Consider the following 19,414-nt stretch of genomic DNA (forward strand, 5'->3'; position numbering starts at 1 on the left):
TCAGCTCCATGGGATGCCCAAGCTCCTTCTCCACACCTCACTGCTCTCTGTTCTTCAAAGTGACCCGCCAGCTGTCGTCTGTTGACCCTCGAGGGCGCTTGCGGGCAGGCCCCGCGTGTCAGGAGCAGGGGGCGTCCCCGGGGGCAGCTGCTGGCCTCGGTCCCTGTCGTGTCTTTGCTGGAGCCGGGCATGCAGGTAGCCGGCCCTCCTCGCCTCCTGAGCCGTGAAGAAGGAGGCGGCGATGCTGTGCCGCAGGCGGCGGGCATAGGTCTCCAGGAGGATGGTGGATCCAGCCAGCAGCTGCAGGGCCCCCACGGCCAGGGGCGCAGCCCAGCGGGGGCGCTGGGCAGGCAGCAGCGGGCAGTCCGAGGAGGTGAAGCGGAGCTCCCAGGAGAAGGAGCTGTGGGTGGAGAGGAAGGGGCTCTCTGGAGGCGGCTGGTTGAAGAGGAAGGGGATGAAGCTCAGGACGGTGTACGCAGCCTTCGAAAAGGAGAAAAACCCCATCAACACACAGACACCCCCTTCTCTGCACCGTCCACCACGACGTGCGGTGCTGGCGGGACAGGACAGAACTTTGCCTGCCCTCATCTGCAAGCTGGGGACAGAAGCAACCCTGCCCACGGGGGTTGAGGACGGGCAGATGAGCTCAGGAGTCTGAGAGGGGGCTTTTGGCAAAATAAAAAGCACCATGAAAATGTGGTTTTGACTATTACTCAGATTATTTCAAGGAAATGCATCCGTTTGGAAGGGTGTTTGCTGAGCCTCCCTCAGCGAACAGTTGAGATGTTCCTGGGGAAGCTTCCCGAATTGACTTCACTATTTTTCTTTTTCTCCACCATGAGAAAGATTTGATGAGCTAAATCCATGTGAAATAGATGAACTATTTTGCATGTATCCAGTTAAAACTCTAAGTGATGGGAAGACATTGTGTCTTAACAGGCAACATTCCCTGTCCCAGGATCACAGAGAATGACGACGTGATTCAAGAGCAAATGGCGCTTTAGACACGATGAGATCCAGGAATCAGGTGACACACACCTCAGACGCTGCCTGTCACTATTCTCGGCTGCAAGAAATACCTCTTAGGGCACATTCTAACCATGGATTATAGTGTGATTGAGGGAAGAGTGCATAAAATAATACATACCACTGTCACTTATTATATACTCTAATCCATTCCTAGTCTAATCTATTTCATTTTTTTTAAAGCTGGCTGTGACCCTCCTCAATTGATTTTGTGCTGCCTGAACACCACGTTCCTCTTATACAACAAGCACTCTGTAAATATTAGTTACTATCAGCTCAGGGTCAATGGCTGTTACATGAGAGCTCACCATTAAAAATAAAAAGGATTGAGCTAACAGAAACGATTGAAAACCACAAATCTTGATCAGGTAGTAAATACATCTCATGTCAAACCGGCAGTAAATAACTAACATATCACAATTAAAATAATAAGTGGGGCCTCCTCTGGTGGCGCAGGATGTTGAGCACCGCACTGTGAAGCTGTCGTCCACAGCCTCTGCAGTGTCGGTTTGATCCCGGCCGGCCGGCCGGCGAGGGTCCCACATGGCACGGCAGACCTCTCCTGTCTCGCCCGCTGCTCCCCCCAGCAGTGTATTTCATCAGTCTGCCTGTTCTGTTCCCCGCTCTGTCTCTGGTGAATCCTCTCGCCCTCCCGTGCATCAGGCCTGTACCCCAGTTCTTGTATAAATAAATAAATCTTTAAAAAATAAAATAAAATAAAATAAAATAGTAAGTGTTTTAGGCCTAAGTCCCTGCTATAACCACCCAGCCTCATCTTCACAGATGAGCCACGGAGAACATACACGCAAATGACATGGCAGTGTCACTTATTAAATAAATAAAACTTAATTTGCAAAAACAGGACTTGGCCCTGGGTTGTAGGGGGTGGAACTTTGATCTAGACCATTCTCAGCCCTCCTCCAGCCTGATATGTGCATATGTGAGCTTTGATTGATTATTAAATATCTCCTAGGTGATAGGGAACTTACCATACACTTCAGAGGTAAACACATTTTAAGACTCAGTGACCTGGAAAGGCAAAGAGGATTGATCCAATTTGCACAAGAGGAAAGTAAGGCAAGGACATGTTGCCACTTGGGAAGCGTGGCCTTAGGGGGCAGAGTATTGTAACATCTCTGGGGGTCAGTGTCCGCACCTGCATGGGGGTGGACAGAACCCACAGCGGTGTCGGGCTGTTGTAGGTGTGAAATGAACTCATCTGAGGATGTGCTGGGGCTGCCAGTTTATCCCCTTAGCTTGGCTTGGAGGTGAGAAAACTCCAGTGTCAAGTCAAGGGTTTAACCAACCCTATCCCTTCCCTCAAGGAAATGACTCCTGCCCAACTTCCCACAACAGCACTTACATCATACTTGGCCGTGAGCGTGATGGGCACAACGGGCAGCTTCTGAGCCCAGTCCACAGTTGCCTGGGCCAGGAGGAAGGCCATGTGGTCTGTGGCCACCATCATAGCGGTGGCCAGCAGGAGCAGGGCGAGCAGCCCCAGCTTCAGGAGACAGCTCGGCAGCTCCCCCTGGGACAGCCTGGGCCGGGTGGCCCGGAGCAGCCAGGCTGGTGGGGAGGCCACCAGATGTGTGGCCTGGGTCTCTGCCAGGCGCCGGGCCAGCTGCCGTGTTGCATAGGTATTATCGAACTGCAGGTCGGTCAGGTAGCGATGGAGGTACCAGGCCGAGTCCAGAGGGAGGCCCAGCATGAATAACCCCGTGACCACCTGCTGGGTCCCCCACACTGCCACCCGGGCTAGGGACTCCAGGCCAGAGAAGTCCTCCAGGACCTGCTGAGTCACCTTGAGCATGTGCAGCCGGAGGGCGGAGCCATTGCCCTGGGCCTGGAACATCAGGCCCTTGCTGCCCGCATGGCCACCGGGACCCAGAGCCCTGGATGCCATTTGCAGGTGGCGAGTGGTGTTGAGTAGACTCTCCAGGGAGCCCTCAGTGACGCATTTCAGCACCTGCCCAGCTGCACCCATGTTGGCCAGGACATTGGGCACCACGGTGACAGCCAGGATGGCGGTGCTGCAGGAGAGGAGCAGGCGGCGGCCCTGGGCCATGCACAAGGCGGGCACACTGAGTGCAAACAGGCAGCGGGCAGGGGGCACCAGGAGCAGACCCAGGAAGACCAGGAGGCCACAGACAGCTGCCACCATGTCCGAGGGCCAGAGGGGATAAAACCATGAGGACACCATCCAGTGATGGGCCAGGCCTGTGGCAGCGACAGCCAGGGATCCGCACAGGAGGAACTGGGTCAGCAGCTGGCCACGGCTGGCTGGGACAGGCTGAGAGAAAGCAACCCAGGCGGCCTGCAGTGGGGCCAGGGCCCTGAAGAGCCCCACGCGCCAGAATCTCCACCTGTGCCGAGGAAATTGGAGAAGCTCTATCAACCGCTTGGGTTCAAATCCTGTCCCCTACTTACTGTCTGTGTGACCTTGGTTAAGTTTCTTAACCTCTCTGTGCTTCAGTTTTCTCATCTGTAAAACGATGCAGTAAATACAGTGCCTCATCGAGTCACGTGTCTGGACATAGTAAGCAACAGATGTTGGTGGTGAGATAATGACAGTTTTTAATCTGTCACTGAAGCATCAGTTCTATCAGGGAAGGGACTGGTCTCTTTTCTATATCTCAGGTTCCTAGAATAGTGTCTGGCATGTGGCATAAATATTTGTCAACTGTAGCATAATTGTCTCTGTTTGCTCAGGGGGCCAGGGAGCGAGATCAGCACTGATGGTGAAGATGCTGGGGGGGTGGGGGTGGGACGGACACAGGGACGGAGGTTATAGACAAAGAAGAAGGTGTAAGTAACTCTTCAGGAAAATGGGAGAGGAAATGAGCTAGAGAAATGGTACTGAGGACCCACTTGAGGTGAAAGACCAGGTACTGTGGTTATATGGAGTAATAGGACTCTGCTGGGGGGGGAAAGTCATGGGGAGGCAGTTCCCGTGTTGGTTACAGGCAAAGCCCCTGACTTCTTCCATCATCCTCAACTAGAGGGTGAGCACATGACCCCTAGCCCATCCGAGGACCACAACTCCTGACCACAGTAACCGGCACAGGGATTGACACCTCACCCAAGATGGACCAACGAAAGCCCACCGGAGGGTTTGCTGGAATACTGGGAAAGAACTCTTTATTGGGGTCTCCCCGGTGGCGCAGCGGTTGAGCGCTGGGTTGCGAAGCTGCCCGCGACCTCTGCGGTGCCGGTTCGATCCCCGGCTGCTCCCCGGCCACCAGAGGAGGGTCCCACATGGCGCGCAGACCTCTCCTGCCGCCCGCTGCTCCCCTCAGCAGTGTACTTCGGTCCTTCTGCCTGTTCTGCTCCCTGCTCTGGCTCTGGAGAATTCTCTCACCCTCCCGCGCTTCTGACTGTACTCAGTGCATGCATAAACAAAACAAAAAAAAACAAACAAATAAATAAATAAAAACATGCCTCTATAAAAAAAAATAAAAGCGAGAACTTGCTATAAAAAAAAAAAAACTCTTTATTGTCTGGAGAGCGAAGCTGGTGGCAGGAGAGATGCTTGGAACTTTGGGGTCCCCCACATAGTGTGAGTCTGCCTGGGATGAAGAGGACTCAGGAAGGCAGAGCTAAGAAACGGAGCTGGAGCATCAAGGGAACCACGTGTGGCCCTGGATCAGGACACACCCGAAGCCAGCTCTGCCCTGCCTCATGAGGCAGCAAGGGGAGAGAACTTTTTCTCTTAAGTCAATCTGAAATGAATATTTGGCGCAACTGAGTCCTGATTAATACGGAATCTTTGACACAGGGGTCCTGAGACAATAACATGAAGGAACGATGTAAAGGACCCCAGACAGAGTCTGGCACAGAGGAAGGACCCTGAGCAAATTATATTGCTGTTGATGATAATAATGATGATGTAAATATTCTCATCATTCCCTTTGTACCAGACTCTGTGTTAACCCCTGTGAATCAAGTCATGTCCATAGACACTCGCCTGTCTTTACACAGCCTGATTGAGAAGACAAGACACGCCAGCTCATTGGAGCTTAATTCCATGAAAGAAGATCCCTCATTGTGATACACCTGGGTCTGGGCAGGGTAAGAGGAGAGTAACTAAATTTTACCTGGAAAGCCAGGAAGGCTACTTGGAAGAGGCGACATTAAAGCTGGGTCTGGCAGGATAAATATCAGTTCTTAGTGTGAAAGGGAGATTGGGCATCCCCAACAGGAGGAGTAAGGCACCTAAAGGCCCTGAGCTCTATTTCATCCTTCCCCTCAAAGGAAATAGGGAGTTGGGGGGATTAGCTCACAGAGGGGAGCTGAGGGGCATGAGGCCTGTAGGGCAAGAACAGAGATCACAATTGAAAGTTCTCCATGCGTGCGTGCGTGCATGCGTGCGTGTGTGTGTGTGTGTGTGTATTAGCTGCCTCCCATTTGGAAATCAGGAAATTTCACATTAAAATCCAGATTTCCAGCTTCCCTTAAGAAAGTGGAGGACCTAGGTTGAAGGAGTTCCCACCTTTGTGGCAGAATATGGAGCCGAGTATCCACTACCCCCTTAAACAGGGGTTCACTCTGCAGATGATACCTCCCACTCACTGGGCACTGCAGGCAACCCCAGTGGCCTCCCATCTATACTTTGCAGGCAGTTGAATTTAGGACTAAAGCCCCTCCACTGCAGAATTGGTATTTAGAGGGGCCTCCCTGGTGGCGCAAGGGGTTAAGAAGCCTGTGAGGCTGTCCGCAGCCACTGCAGCACGAGTTTGATCCCCAGCTGGACAGGAAGCAACACATAAGGCGCAGCAGACCTCTCCTGTCTCGCCTGCTGCTCCCCTCAGCAGTGTATTTCAGTCAGTTCTGCCTGTTCTGCTCCCCACTCTGTCTCTAGTGAGTTCTCTCACCCCCCACACCTCTGGCCTGTACCCCAGTTTTTGTATGCATAAATAAATCTTAAAAAAAAAAGAATTGGAATTTGGAACATGGAGACTGTTAAGGTAACAGCTAAAAATACAGGCAACACGAGCGTGGAAAGCCAGTTCAGAGTGGTGCGGGCTGGGTCGAGTTGGAAGGACAAGGAAGCCAGCTGCTGTTCATCGAGGGCTCCCTCTGAGCCTCAGAGGGGCACATGTGGGTTCAGTTCTCCGATGCTTACAGACATTATTATTACTCTCACTTCACAGATGGGGAAACTGAGGCTCAAAGAGGTGAGGACTGACCCAAGGTCGTGCAACCAGGGAGTGGCAGAACCTGAGACCTAGGCACAGACCCCTCATGCCCAACCATTGACCACCGTGGCCCCGGGTCCAAGGTCCTGGACTTACCAGGTCCTGAAGATCCGCTCAGCTGCCTCCTGGGGCACCCTCATGCTTTCCGGACAGCTCGGCCTGGGCAGCGATGGCTGGTGGAGAGTAGGTTGGGGAGTGTCCTAGAGGACACTCTAGGACTAGGGAAACCCCGTCACTTCTGCTTTTCCACCCTTTAAATGAATCCTCTGGTGTCCTCGTCCTGCCCTGCTGGGCCCACCTCCCAGGGTGTTGGGCAAGCTGCCTCACCCACTTCCCCAGCCTCCAGCCAGAGGGTGTGGAGGTGTGGGAGGAGAGGAAGAACCTGCTGCGAGGAACATGTCGTGCTCACAGCAGGAAGGTAGAACTGGCCCATTTTACAGAGCAGGAAACTGAGGCTCTGAGAAGCCTTCCGATTTTAGGGGTAGTGCTGGGACCAGCACCCTGCTCGCCTGCCCCTCTTCTTCTCCTTGCAAAGCTGTGTGCCCCAGGAGGAGCCTGGATCCTAACTCTAGGGGGTGGGGAGGGACATCCTGAGGCTTTGGGTCACAGCTGTGTGACCTGGAGGGGGAGGCTCGTGTCTCGGTCTGTTTCCTCTGCCTACAAAAGAGGCTCCTAAGGAGCCCTAATAACCGTCAACATTTACCACATACTTACTACGCAGCAGGTGTGTGTAGTATGCAACTTTACTGCCAATTTACCACAATTTTACTGCCCTTTGCGGTCATTATACTATTCTTCAGCTGTGAAAACTGAGACCCAGAGGGTTCAGCCCCTTGACCAAGCCATCAGCTCTGAGGCCTATGATGACATGCAAAGCACCTGGCTCTGCACGCAGTAGGCACTCAATAAAAGTGAATTCCCTGTCTACATACCCTGCTGCCAATATTGCCCTGCAGGTGCACTCCAGGCAGTTCTGGAAGCCAGTTCCTCCTGGAGAGCTGACCTTTGCCATCAGCATCTCTGCTCCTGGAGGCCCACAGGACAGCCCTTGAGGGCAGTGTTCTAGGTGCCTGGTCATTTCCCCTTAGAAGGACATTTTGCCTGGGTCACCTGCTCAGGTCTGAAGAAGGGTATCTGAGGCCTAGAAGGGAAGTGACATTTTCACTGTCACACATTGAGACACCTGTGTGTCAGAGGGTCTAGCACCCTTCCCAGATCATGAGCCCCCTAGGAAGCCAGCTGCAAAGTCCACAAAGGGACACAAGAAATAGACCAGGAATAGGAGGTTCGTGTACCCACAGGTGGGCAGGTGAGGGAAAGGAGCAGAGCAGGCTGGGGCCGGGGGTGGGGGGGGACTCCAGGTGTAGACCTGTTCCACAGGAAAATGGCTACTTTGCTGCAACTGAGGGTTAAAAATGAGGTCAGGCAGTCCCAGATTTTCCAATTTTTTCAAAGGTACCAGTCGTTTCCATTTTTATGAAAAAGTCTCCAAGTTGGTTTTTTTTTTTTTAACTTATTTATACAAGCACTGGGTACAGTCAGAAGCGTGGGAGGGTGAGAGAATTCACCAGAGCCAGAGCGGGGAGCAGAACAGGCAGACTGAGGAAGTACACTGCTGAGGGGAGCAGCGGGTGGCAGGAGAGATCTGCTCGCCATGCGGGACCCTTGCCGGCAGCCATGCGGGACCCTTGCCGGCAGCCGGGTATCAAACCAGCGCTGTAGAGGCTGCGGGCAGCTTCGCAGCCCAGCGCTCAACTGCTGCGCCACCAGGGGAGGCCCAAGTTTTTAAAGTCTCCAAGTTTTTAAAGTCAAAATTAAAACAAAAAGAAAGACCATGATGCAGACCAGCCTTAAGAGGTCTGTGGACCAAAGCCATCTGTGGACTACTGATTTCTGTCTGCAGGGGCTGGGGGAGGAGGGTCTGTCTAGCTGTTCCTCTGTACCACAGGGACCCTGGGCTGCAGGCAGCTGATCTGGACTTGACCTGTGTTGCTGTTTGCTGTGCTGTGTGACCTTGGACGGGACACCGTCCCTCTCTGAGCTCGTGTGTACACTGCTCTAATGAGAATGCTACACCTGCTTCTCGGAGTTATTTGAGGCTTAGTGAGATAATGTACCCCGAAATCCCAGTAAACAGCAGTTAAATGCTGCTGCCCTCAGCCCTGTGCTGCTTGTCCAGGCCTCCGCAACACTCTCAGGACCAGCTCCCTGGTCCCATCACACAGGAAACTTGGGGGAACTGTGTTACTGGAGAGTGGTCTTGGAAGACCCCAGAATTTGCCTGGTTTCTGCATAGGCATCAGGGAGTGGGTAGGTTAAGGACCATCGGGGCTTTTCCTCAAGGCCCCTGCGGGGGTGGGGTGGTGAGATCTAGGAGGAGAGGAGCATAGAGGGGAAAGGGTGGAGGTGTTTTGGCATTTCTCAGCGCATACAGACAGTCACTTCTGCCTATAGAAGCTGGCCTGTCTCCAAGGCCCACAACTTCCGGAAGGGGCTTCTGAATCTCCAAATATAGAATCAGTTTTATGGAGGGGAATTTCAGGGTGGAGGATTCAGAGCCATAAGACAGCGCAGGAAGGGGAAGTGGTGAGTCGGAATCGGACTTAGAGACCTCGGAGCACAGGAGTATGGACTTGCACGCCTGTGGGTGTGAATGTTGTCACTGTCCAGATGGTTTGAGAACGTGGCGAAGTGACTAAAATCTGAATGTGCCAGGGGGCTGCCCTATCCAGTAGAAACAGAAAGTGAAATAAACATGCGTTTCAAAATTTTCTAGTAGCCACACTAAAAATTAAAGTTAATTTTTTTAAAGTTATTTCATCCTTTTTATTTATTTATTTTTTAAGAATTATTTTTATTTATTTACACAAGCACTGGGTACAGTCAGAAGCGCGGGAGGGTGAGAGAATTCACCAGAGCCATGGCGGGGAGCAGAGCAGGCAGAAGGATTGAAAACACTGCTGAGGGGAGCAGCGGGCGGCAGGAGAGGTCTGCGCGCCATGTGGGACCCTCCTCCGGTGGCCGGGGAGCAGCCGGGGATCGAACCGGCGCCGCAGAGGCCGCGAGCAGCTTCACAACCCAGCGCTCAACCGCTGCGCCACCGGGGAGGCCCTAAAGTTAATTTTAATAAAATATTTTTTTCAACCCCACATAGCTAATATGTTACCTTTCTAACATGTAATTGATATAAAAATTATTCATGGATCACTTATATTCATTTTTTTATCCTCAGTTTTCAAAATCCAGTGTTTTCAATACATCACATGTCAGAGCAGACTGGCTACATTTCAAGTGTTCGATAGTGACACAAAGCTAGCGGCTACTATATTGGATAAGGTAGATACAGACTATTACCATCATCACAGAAATTTCTATCCCATAGGATTGCTCTAGGCCATTAGAACCCACAATCACTAAAGCTGAAATTGATCTTCCAGATCATGCAGCTCAGGAGTCACAGATTCAAGTGCCCTTGGAGATCAGGTGGGGAACACAGTCAAATAAAGAGAACCAGTGTAAGACATTATGGCCTGCTGGGGACGGTGGCAACAAGAAAGTTCATGCTCCAACTTGGATTAGCTTACCCCCACTAACTACTCAGCTCCAAACCAACAGTAACAGGCAGCAATGAGGGTCCCGTGTTGCCAGATCTGGTATTTTCTTTTCCAAGTGAAGCACAAATCCGGGCTTTTACATAAAATCTGCTGCATTATGAGTACAAGCAATCAGTTATAAATTTAAAACTCTTGGGATGGGAAGCATAAACAAAAACCTGATTGTGGGCTGGTTGTAGACCTGGAGACCACTAGCTTAGAAGCTCTGGTTCAGTGTAACCAGAGCCACATGCCACATTTTCCATGTGGCATGGAATTTTCCATGCCACATTTTCTCTAAATTCAGTCTCTATCTTCTCTCCACCCTGTGCCCCTGGAGGTGGACCTGGATGGATGGGCTTCATCAAAGGTCTGCCTTGCTTCTGCTTTCTCTTGGTGTGGTAGTTAGTTTTACAGGTCACTTGACCAGCCCACAATGTCTAGTTAGTTAGTCAAACATTATTCTGGATGTTTCTGTGAGGGCAATTTGGATGAGATTTACATTTAAATCCACGGCATCTGAGTAAAGCAGATTGTTCTACAAAGCATGGGGGGTCTCAGACAATCAGTTGAAGGCCTGAATCCAACAAAGAGTGACTCCCCCTGCAGGAAGAGGGAATTCTGCTCACAGACAACCTTTGCACTAAAGTGCAACTCTTTTCCAGGTACACATACACATATACACATCTTGTTTGCTCTATTTCCCTTAGAACCACAACCAACATAATTGTTTTGGCCCTTGGGGACCCCCAACGGGAAAGCTGAGGGCAAAAGAGAGAAAGATCCAGAGGGACTCTCTCTCTGAAGTCATCCAGGGCTGGGGGTATCCCTGGGTGGAAGGTGACGTGTCCCGTAGGTGTTTTCTCTTCCTTAGATGTTGGGCTGGGGGGTGCTTCTCCCTCCCGAGTCACCCCCACACCTGGGGCTTGTGCTTTCTCTATGCTCTGCCCACACCCTGTAACTGGATCCTTTATTAAATGCTCCCTGACTTTACTAGTTTACGTGCTTCCTCTTTCCTTTTGACACCATCTCAGATGAGGAAACTCAAGTCCAAGACAGCAAAAGACGTGCACTGACCGCACGGCGTGTTGGAAGGGGAGAGGGGATCCAGTGTGGCTGAGGGCACCCCTGGTTCAATTGCTAGCACTTCATCTCACCAGGGCCGCCTCCTTTCCTCAGCTCACCTGAGCTCACCTCAGCTCACCTGAGTTGGCACACAACTGTACTGTTACTCCGCGGCCCCAATCACCTTCATGTCTCAGCGCACTTTTTTTTTTTTTTAAGATTTATTTATTTATTTGTTTATTTGTTTGTTTGTTTGTTTATACAAGCACTGGGTACAGTCAGAAGCGCGGGAGGGTGAGAGAATTCACCAGAGCCAGAGCAGGGAGCAGAGCAGGCAGAAGGACCGAAGTACACTGCTGAGGGGAGCAGCGGGCGGCAGGAGAGGTCTGCGCGCCATGTGGGACCCTCCTCTGGTGGCCGGGGAGCAGCCGGGGATCGAACCGGCGCTGCAGAGGCTGCGGGCAGCTTCGCAACCCAGCGCTCAACCGCTGCGCCACCGGGGAGGTTCTTCTTCCACATTTTATTACACCCCCCTTCCCGAACCCCTCTAGAGGGCCTCCTGCACCTTAGTACCTCAAACAACAGTGGCACAGGCATTCTCCTTCACTGTCTCCTTAGGGACCCAGGGGATCCTTTGCTGGGACATAAGTCTGGGAGCAGGATAAGAGCGTTCTAGGAATTCAGGTAATGAATCTCCCAAATTCTTGCAATTTGCTTAACGGGCCGATGGTGACAGCTTCAGGCGCCAGCAGAGACGGGAGTTCTGCTTCCTTCCGCCTCACCTTCGCTTCCTGTGCAGTTTTCTAGCTCTTGGCCATTTGGATGGGCACGAGTCTTGTTTGAACTTGCACTGACCTGATTACACATGGGTTTGAGCGTCTCTCCGCAAAGCTGCTGGCTATTTAGATATTTCTTTTCAGAATGGCTTCATCATCTTGCGCTCCATTTTCTCTTGGGGATTATGACAGAAGGTTTCCAAAGATGGTGGCCAGCTGTCTCCCAGCTCTGTCCGTGGGGCTGCTCTCCCTGTCCGAGACTGACATCTATTTCCCTCTCTTGAGCCAGCCTAACCTTGGAACTTGCTTTGACCAGTGCCATGTGGTTGAATGGATGCTCTTGGACCCCCAAGCCCAGGTCTTAAGGAGCCCGAGAGCTCTGATTTTGCCTTCCTAGAAGCCCGCCGTCACCTGAAGAGATTCACTCCTGGATAAGCCACATGACCCCCAGGGGGCTGCAGTCTTTGTGGACAGTCCAGCTCTAGCTAAACTCCCAGCTGAGTGCCCCTGGTCACACTATGGAGAGCAGAGACCATCCTTGCAGAGCTGCGCCCAAATGCAGAAGCCTGAGCTAACAACTGCTGTGTTGCAAGGTGCTGGGTGGGGCTGCTTTGTTACAGCCACAGGTCCCTAAAATGGGTGTTTTTGCTTTAGTATTGTCCTTTCTGGCTTCCGAGTTCCCTATATCCCAGACATGAGTCCTGGGTGTATTGCCAATAACTGCACCACCCCAGGCAGCGCCCTTCCTCCCACACCACATGAGCAGGTAGCTGATTCTTTCCAGTCTCAGTCCAGTGCCACCTCCTCAGAGAAGCCCTCCCTGACCACCAGCTAAAATAGCTTCTGAGTCAGTTTGTCACATCAGCCAGTCTCATTTTCTTCTCAGCCCAAGTCATGACCCAGACATTTTATTTATTTGCTTATCTGCCTACTGCCTTGGCTAGAAGTTCTATGTCATGGGGACAGTGACATAACAGGTTCTAAATAAATGTCACTGAATGAATAAGTGGGAGAATGAATAAACAAGCAAAAAAATGGATCAAGCAGACCCCAGATCAGAGAGTGACATTGCTTTCTTATAAGTCCTGGCCTGGATTCGTTTAACAAATATTTACTGGAACCTAGTATGAGCCAGAAACTATCCTAAGCCCCAGAATTATAGCAGTGAACAAAATAAAGCTTGTATTCCAATAAGTTTATATTCTAGAGGGAAAGTTAATAAACAATAAAGTAAATAATACAGTGTCCTGACTACATACTAAGAAGAATGGATAGCAGGGAAAGGGGATGGCGAGTGATAAGGGTGATAGTCTAAGTCAGATGCTTAAGGAAGATCCTCCTGGAATGTGACATTTGAGCAGAAACTGGAATAAAAACGAGGAAACAGACACATACTTGGGAGAAAAGTCTTAGGAAGCAGGAAGAGCACATGCAAAGGCCCTGAGGCAGGAAAGTTTGAGTGAGTGGCTGAAGTGGTACAGAAAGGAGAGAGCAGTAGAGGAGTGATGTCAGGGACATCAATTCTGTGGAACCCCCAGCTCAGAAACTTGGGGCTTTGGAGTTCTCATAAGTCCAGAAAGGCAAATAATCCCCAGGCCCAGCGGTGATTAACATTCTTTATTGCATAGCATTTTCAATCGGTATTTGAAATCACAATTCATCTGGTGACATGTCCCATGGGCTTCCCTGTGCATGGACTTCTCCCTTCTCCGTCCCACAGGAGGCCGCCCCCCTCAATTCCCAAGGGCTGTAACAAGTGACTAAATACTGAAGTACTCACGTGGGAAGGAAGTGCGGCTCATCTTCCACCGGAGGCCTCTGCTTTCTCCTCCCCCCACCCTCGTTGTCAGGGAAACATCACCAGTTACTTGTACTAGACCCAGAACAAGCCCAGGGCCTGGGTACTGCCTCCCAGGAACCTCCTCCCTCAGAGGCCTAGGAGGGGAAATGAGGCTGGGCCCCTCAGTTGGCGCCTGCTCTGATGCTGAGCGCACTGGCCTCAATGGCTAGACCCTTCCTGAGGGCCACTGGCCCCGTGCTATGCAGTCCCCCGGGAAGCCAGGAAGGACCTCATCCTCCGGGACAGTCCCGCCAGGCCCTGGCTCAGGGGAGCCTCGGCTGTCCCCGCTTGCCATCTTTGCCTGCTTGAGACATTTATAAGGCCCCAATTTGGCTTTTGACTTTTCTCCCACATCTGAAAAATGTGCCTTTGAGAATCTAACATGCTTCCCCCTGGGGGAGGCCTGGGGAGGCGAAGACCAGCCACTGGAACCAGAGGCAGCTGGCAGCCACAGAGATCCCCACGGCAGAAGGATCCTGGCCTGGTTCCAGCATTATGGCCAAACGGAATCAGATTAAATGGAAAAATCCTAAAAGCGTGAATAGAGGTGTCAGCTGGGGTTTGGAGAACTCCCCGGTGTGCTCGGGAGTGCAGAGAAACAGCAAGGAGCCTCTGCCTGGTCCCCATAGCTTTGGGGAGTCATCTGTCACTTCCTGTCTCAGGATTGCAAGTAGCTCTGGCTGCTGCGTGTCAGCAGGGATAACAGTCAAATACCAGTGGGCACCAACTAAGCAGCACAAACCCCGGCTGTGAACAGCTGGAACAGCTGGACTGCAGCACTGCAGCTGCCAACACCCTCTGAGGAAGGCGGTCTCTCCAGAGGGTACCCTGGTGGGGTATTGGCTGTGGGGGATGTTAGCTGTGCCCCTAGGACGGCTCCCCCCATTCCAACCATCCAGACAAATGTCATCACAGATTTGCTTATTGTGTCTGAAATGGCATCCTAACCACACAACAGCTCAGAGACAAAGGAGCTTGTCTCTCGCGTGGCAGGTCTGGGAGACGTCTGGGGCCTGAACCTCAAGAGAGAAGGAGAAGGTGCCCCAGATAGTGAAAATGTGGGCCCAAGTGGAGCCCTGGAGGTCACCCTCTTTTGCCGCAAACTGGATGAGAGAGAGGACCGCCCGACCGTCCCGTGGGGTCCCAGCAGCAGCTGATGGCGAAGGCCTTTGGGAGGGCCCAGCCCAAAGTGTGTCCCCAAGGGGGACTCAGAGGGTCCGAAAGGTGTCGTTGGCCAAGGTGGATGGCAGTGCTGTGACATTGACCGAGTGGCTGTCGGCCCAGTCTGGGAAGGTACCCAGCTGGAAGATGGTCTGTGCCCAAGTATTTATGGCCAAGCTGAGCAGCAGGACGCCCATCAGGTTCATCAGGAGGCCCGTCCGCACCTGAAATAGACGCCAACTGAGGGAGGAGGCCCACCATCCAGATGGGAAAAACCCAAGGTCAGAGACAGGAAGTCGCTCACCCGAGATCTCCATCTGGACACAAAGTCCCCCCATCTTTGCACTGCCCCAGGCTGCCCCCATGTCCCATCCCTCAAGTGGTTTCTGGGTGCCAGCTACCATCCTTGCCGTTGCCACAGGGCTGTGGCTGTGGCGTTCACCTGACATCACACTCAGGGAGTGGGCTGTGCGCCTCTCTCCAAAAGATGCTGGAAGCCACCAGGCAGTTGGCCCAACAAGGGAGAGAGAACGAGGTGTGCTGGAGGGAGGCGGGCCCCAGATCCCTGGAGCTGGCTGAGGGGCGTGGTCAGTAGGCAGCACGTTCTGAAACTGCCTCAGGCTACCCGTCGCAGTGTGCAAATGTATTCCCCGGTCCCACTCAGAAGGGCCTAGAAAGAAACGGGGGGGGGGGGGGGGGCAGCAGCCGTGGCGGGGAGGGGACACAGAAGTCCTGCCTGGATGCCTGCCCGGCAGCTGGTGTCCACCTCCTTCTCCGGCCTGGCTAGAAAATGCCCAGACTCACCATGTCTTTCACCAGCAAGTGTCCAGAGGCGAAGGCAATTGAGTTGGGGGGCGTCGAGACTGGGAGCATGAAGGCATAGGAGCAGCCCACGGTGCCAGGAATCATCAAATAGAGGGGGTGCACTCTCAGGCGGATGGCCTGGTGAGGGGAGCAATGCAGAGAAATCACAAGAGGCCATCTGTGGGTTGGCCTCAGTCGGCAAGTCGTGGGTGCATCATCTCTCCCAAGTGCCCTAGTCACCCACAGTTCATGGGGATCATTTCTCTGGCATCTTACCTCAGATGGGACTTTTTGGTCCCTTTCAGGAATTTTGCAAACCAAAGCATGGAAATTTTCTCAAAAATCCCTAAAATCACCTCTTTGTGAGATTCTTGATGATAAGCAACATTTCACAGAAAGTGTCCTTTGCCAGTGTCTTCTCCAGCAAAATCTGTCCCTTCAGACCAGGTCAGAGCTGCCTTGCTGTCCCCAGGCACCCCCAGCACCCCATCTCTCAACAGCAGGCCCTTGCAAGAGGATGTGGCACCCTCTCCCATGCTGCTATCGGGGATGTCCAATGGTCCACTGAAGCTGCCAGGGGGCGGGTGCTCTTCCTCCCCGCCCCCCCCCGCCCCCCGGAAGGACCCTCACCAGCTCCGCCAGGACGGGCAGGAAGATGATGATAGTGGCCGTGTTGCTGGCAAATTCAGTGAAGAAGGCGATCACCACGGTAATGAGCAGCACGGCCAGCACAGGGGGCACGTTCTCCAGCGGGTGCAGCTGCCCCCCGATCCACGCAGACAATCCCGACTCCTGCAGGGGGGAGGGAGCAAGGGCACCTCTTCACACCGCAGCCTGCCACTCCCGGGGCCAGGGCCCAGGAGGGAGGGTTAGGATCCTTGCCATCAGTGACAAGCCTGCCCCTTCACCCACAGGAGGCTGGGGCTCAGGGCTCAGGGAGGGTAAGTGACCTGCCCAAGGTCACAGCTTCAAGCCTGGAATTGAATCAGCCTCTCTGCTCCTTGACCTGCTCTTGACTCCATCTTGGACAGGCCCAGGCTCAAACCCCTCAAGTAATCCACTTGGTTCTCCAAACAGTGCATTTACTTCTAACTGGAGTGGGAGACAGGACTCGCACCCTCCACGCTGAATCTTCCGATTCCCTCCCCAAAAGAGAGCTCAACACAGCATCGGGGGCCAAGTGTTTCCAGATTTCTAAGGCTCAGTGGATCAACGTGTCTGTGGGTTGCCTCGATCAATGAGCCCTGCGTTGGTCACCCTTCCTAGCGACATGTTCACCTGCAATTCCCACTGATCATTTCTCTGACTTGTTATTGATTGACTGATTGATTTCAGGAGAAAGCTGCAGTGAGAACACAATCACTCACTCAAAACATCCATTATTATTCCTATTGTACGAAATAGGTGGCAAACGGTTAAGATATACAAACATACATCCTATGTAATACAAAACGTGTGTTGGGTGTATAGCAAATACAACACAATCGATATGATTATCGGTAATAAAGATATTGGTGATCAACAATGAGGATGATTATTACAGCAATAATAATACAAATATCAACAACATTAACAACGTATTATTATTATTCATTAGCCTAAGAATCACCCTTAGCGAGGCTTGGCAGGTGCCAGGCACCTGAGCCCATGCCTTCCTTGATTCCTCGCAGCCACCCTGGAAAGGAGACAGCACCCTCCCCTGGACACACCAGTCTGTCCCTGCACCTCTTAAGAACATGCCCAGGGCCTCCCCGGTGGCGCAGTGGTTGAGCGCTGGGTTGCGAAGCTGCCTGCAGCCTCCGCAGTGCCGGTTCGATCCCCGGCTGCTCCCCGGCCACTGGAGGAAGGTCCCACATGGCGCACAGACCTCTCCTGCCGCCCGCTGCTCCCCTCAGCAGTGTACTTCGGTCCCTCTGCCTGCTCTGCTCCCCGCTCTGGCTCTGGTGAATTCTCTCACCCTCCCGCGCTTCTGACTGTAGCCAGTGCTTGTATAAATAAATAAATAAATCTTAAAAAAAAAAAAAAAAAAAAAAAGAACATGCCCAGAGCTGACAGGGTTTCTCCCGGACAGAGGAAGGAAAGGTTGAAAGATTCCTCCCTGGCCTTAGACCCCAACAGGCATCAGAGTTGCAGAATTATCTGCATGCTCTCCAGGAGTTACTTTATTCACAGTATAACTCTCCCCCACACCCACCCTCCTGCCTTCAAATGTACCCTTCATCCCCCAGAATTCAACACTTTTAAGACCCCAAGGAGGCACAGCTGTAGCGCATATTGAGCTCTATGCTACCCCCTGGTGGTGTCATGCAGCAAGGTTGCCATAAAGCTACAAGGGCACTTGGTGTAGGTGGTTTTCTTAACAAAGATATCAACCAGGGGCTTTAGGAGCTGATCCAGTCCTCTAACCTTTGGAATCAGGTGTAGGTCTACCACACTTTTTATCACACTTTTTATCAACCTAGTGTCTTCTAGTGCCAAAACAGTTTACCAGACAAAACAGACTTTATGTATTTCTTTTATGCTTAATAGAAAGTTCACTGTTTATCTAGAACTTAGCATTTCCTAACGGATTATAGAACACAGCATACTGTTTCTTTATAAATAAAACAATACACTTGCTCCTACAATTTAACTTAACAGTTTATCTCCAATGAACAAAGTAATACTGAAAATTCATTCTTCTAGAAGAACCCTTGCAAAATCACTGCTTTTTCACATCTGCCCAGCCGCTGTGAGAGCACAGTGAAGGCACAGGCTGGCATCAAGGCCCCAGGCCCTCCCCTGGCCCCAGGAACCCTGAAAGGAAAAAATGGGGCCACTGGTTTTTTCCCCAGAGTCCAGCGCCTGGGCAAAGAGCCTGACAGTAGTGTATGTGCCCGGGTGGAGAGGGGCTGGTGAGCGGGAATATTAATGACTTGGATGGGTGAGAAGCCAAGAATTTCCCTGCAGCCCGGCCTCTGGGTGACTGGCCTCTGGGTGATGGGCCCCCAGCCAATGCCCCAGCAGACACCGAGAGCCAAGGCTGAGCTTCTCAGCAGGATGGAGACCGGCAGCTTCACCAGGGAGGAAAACCCCCAACTGCAGGGGCTCTCTTGGGGACTCTGAAGGGTTTTACCTGCTCTTTTCCAGTCCCTTAGGGATCAGAAGCTCTGTTTCCTTTGAAACACACAACCCCAGAGTGTCTCAGGCACTCCAGGACCAGCAGCTGGCAAAATCAGAGGGCAGAGCCTGAGGGTGAGGAGCAAGGACTCTGGAGTAAGACTTAGTCTGCCTGCCCTCGACATAATCCTGCCTAGCTGTGTCATCCCGGAAAGTCACTTAACCTCTCTGTGCCTCAATTTCCTTATCTGTAAACTGGAGAGAATATAGTGCTTATGGCAGAAGGTTACTGTTGAGGGTATGGTGCCAGCAGGGGCCAGGGGACGAGGGCAGTTGCCACACAAAGCCCTGTTGAACAGAAGCCCAGCGGCCGTCCAGGCTTGGGCTGGGAGCCAGAGTGGGCCTCCTGGCAGGCTCAGCGTCGCGGTGGCAGCCCCCATGGAGTTCTGGGGCTTTCCCACTACCCCTGGTTCCGAGAAGCCTCTTGGGTGGGGGGTCCTGCCCTCTCCCTGCCTGCGGGTCAGGCATGGTTCATATCATCTTGGTCAATGGCATCATTTCTACCCAGTGCCTTGGCTAATTTTTCCTGTCGTCCCTTGGCTCTGATTTCCCATCCCCCACATCCAGTCATATCCACCAGCTATGTCTGGCTATGTTTTAAGTTCTCAACACCTGTCAACTCATTTAATCATTGTAACAACTCTGTGAGATGGGCACCATTGCTGTTCCCATTTTATGGATGAGGAAACTGAGGCACACAACCAAGAGGTAGAAGATCTGCGACTCCAACCCAATTATTCTGGTTCCACTGCCCATGCTTCTTACCGCAGCTGTCCTTGACCTCCTCAAAAC

General features: G+C 52.3%; 2 protein-coding genes across 3 annotated transcripts in view; both read right to left on the reverse strand.

The window, feature by feature from the left end:
* Positions 1-54: 54 nt before the first annotated feature.
* OCSTAMP (osteoclast stimulatory transmembrane protein) lies at positions 55-6,375 on the reverse strand. Its single transcript, XM_037501639.1, has 3 exons — positions 6,321-6,375; positions 2,390-3,392; positions 55-480 (listed from the first exon to the last, which is right to left on the reverse strand). The coding sequence occupies exons 1-3, from the start codon at positions 6,362-6,364 to the stop codon at positions 55-57; spliced, it is 1,473 nt and encodes a 490-aa protein (XP_037357536.1). The 5' UTR covers positions 6,365-6,375.
* A 6,891-nt stretch (positions 6,376-13,266) lies between these two features.
* The window catches only part of SLC13A3 (solute carrier family 13 member 3), a 61,581-nt gene continuing 55,433 nt past the window's right edge, over positions 13,267-19,414 (reverse strand). For both annotated transcript variants that reach the window (XM_054698049.1, XM_037499799.1), the window contains exons 11-13: positions 16,094-16,255; positions 15,464-15,601; positions 13,267-14,883 (exon numbers count right to left, since the gene is read on the reverse strand). In XM_054698049.1, coding sequence (XP_054554024.1) covers positions 14,707-14,883; positions 15,464-15,601; positions 16,094-16,255 — 477 coding nt within the window. In that variant the 3' untranslated portion in view covers positions 13,267-14,706. The remainder of the gene's footprint in view (positions 14,884-15,463; positions 15,602-16,093; positions 16,256-19,414) is intronic.

The sequence above is a fragment of the Talpa occidentalis genome, unplaced genomic scaffold, assembly GCF_014898055.3.
Source record: "Talpa occidentalis isolate TD23 unplaced genomic scaffold, MPIMG_talOcc4v2.1 talOcc4.10, whole genome shotgun sequence".
Taxonomy (NCBI): Eukaryota; Metazoa; Chordata; class Mammalia; order Eulipotyphla; family Talpidae; genus Talpa; species Talpa occidentalis.

Bases quoted from the DNA above. Each gene is read 5' to 3' on its own strand.
- OCSTAMP (XM_037501639.1), bottom strand. From the start codon at position 6,364: ATGAGGGTGCCCCAGGAGGCAGCTGAGCGGATCTTCAGGACCTG. The intron at 3,393-6,320 runs GTAAGTCCAGGA...TCCTCGGCACAG, and splicing joins GAGCGGATCTTCAGGACCTG to GTGGAGATTCTGGCGCGTGG. The intron at 481-2,389 runs GTAAGTGCTGTT...TCCTTTTCGAAG, and splicing joins CGCTCACGGCCAAGTATGAT to GCTGCGTACACCGTCCTGAG.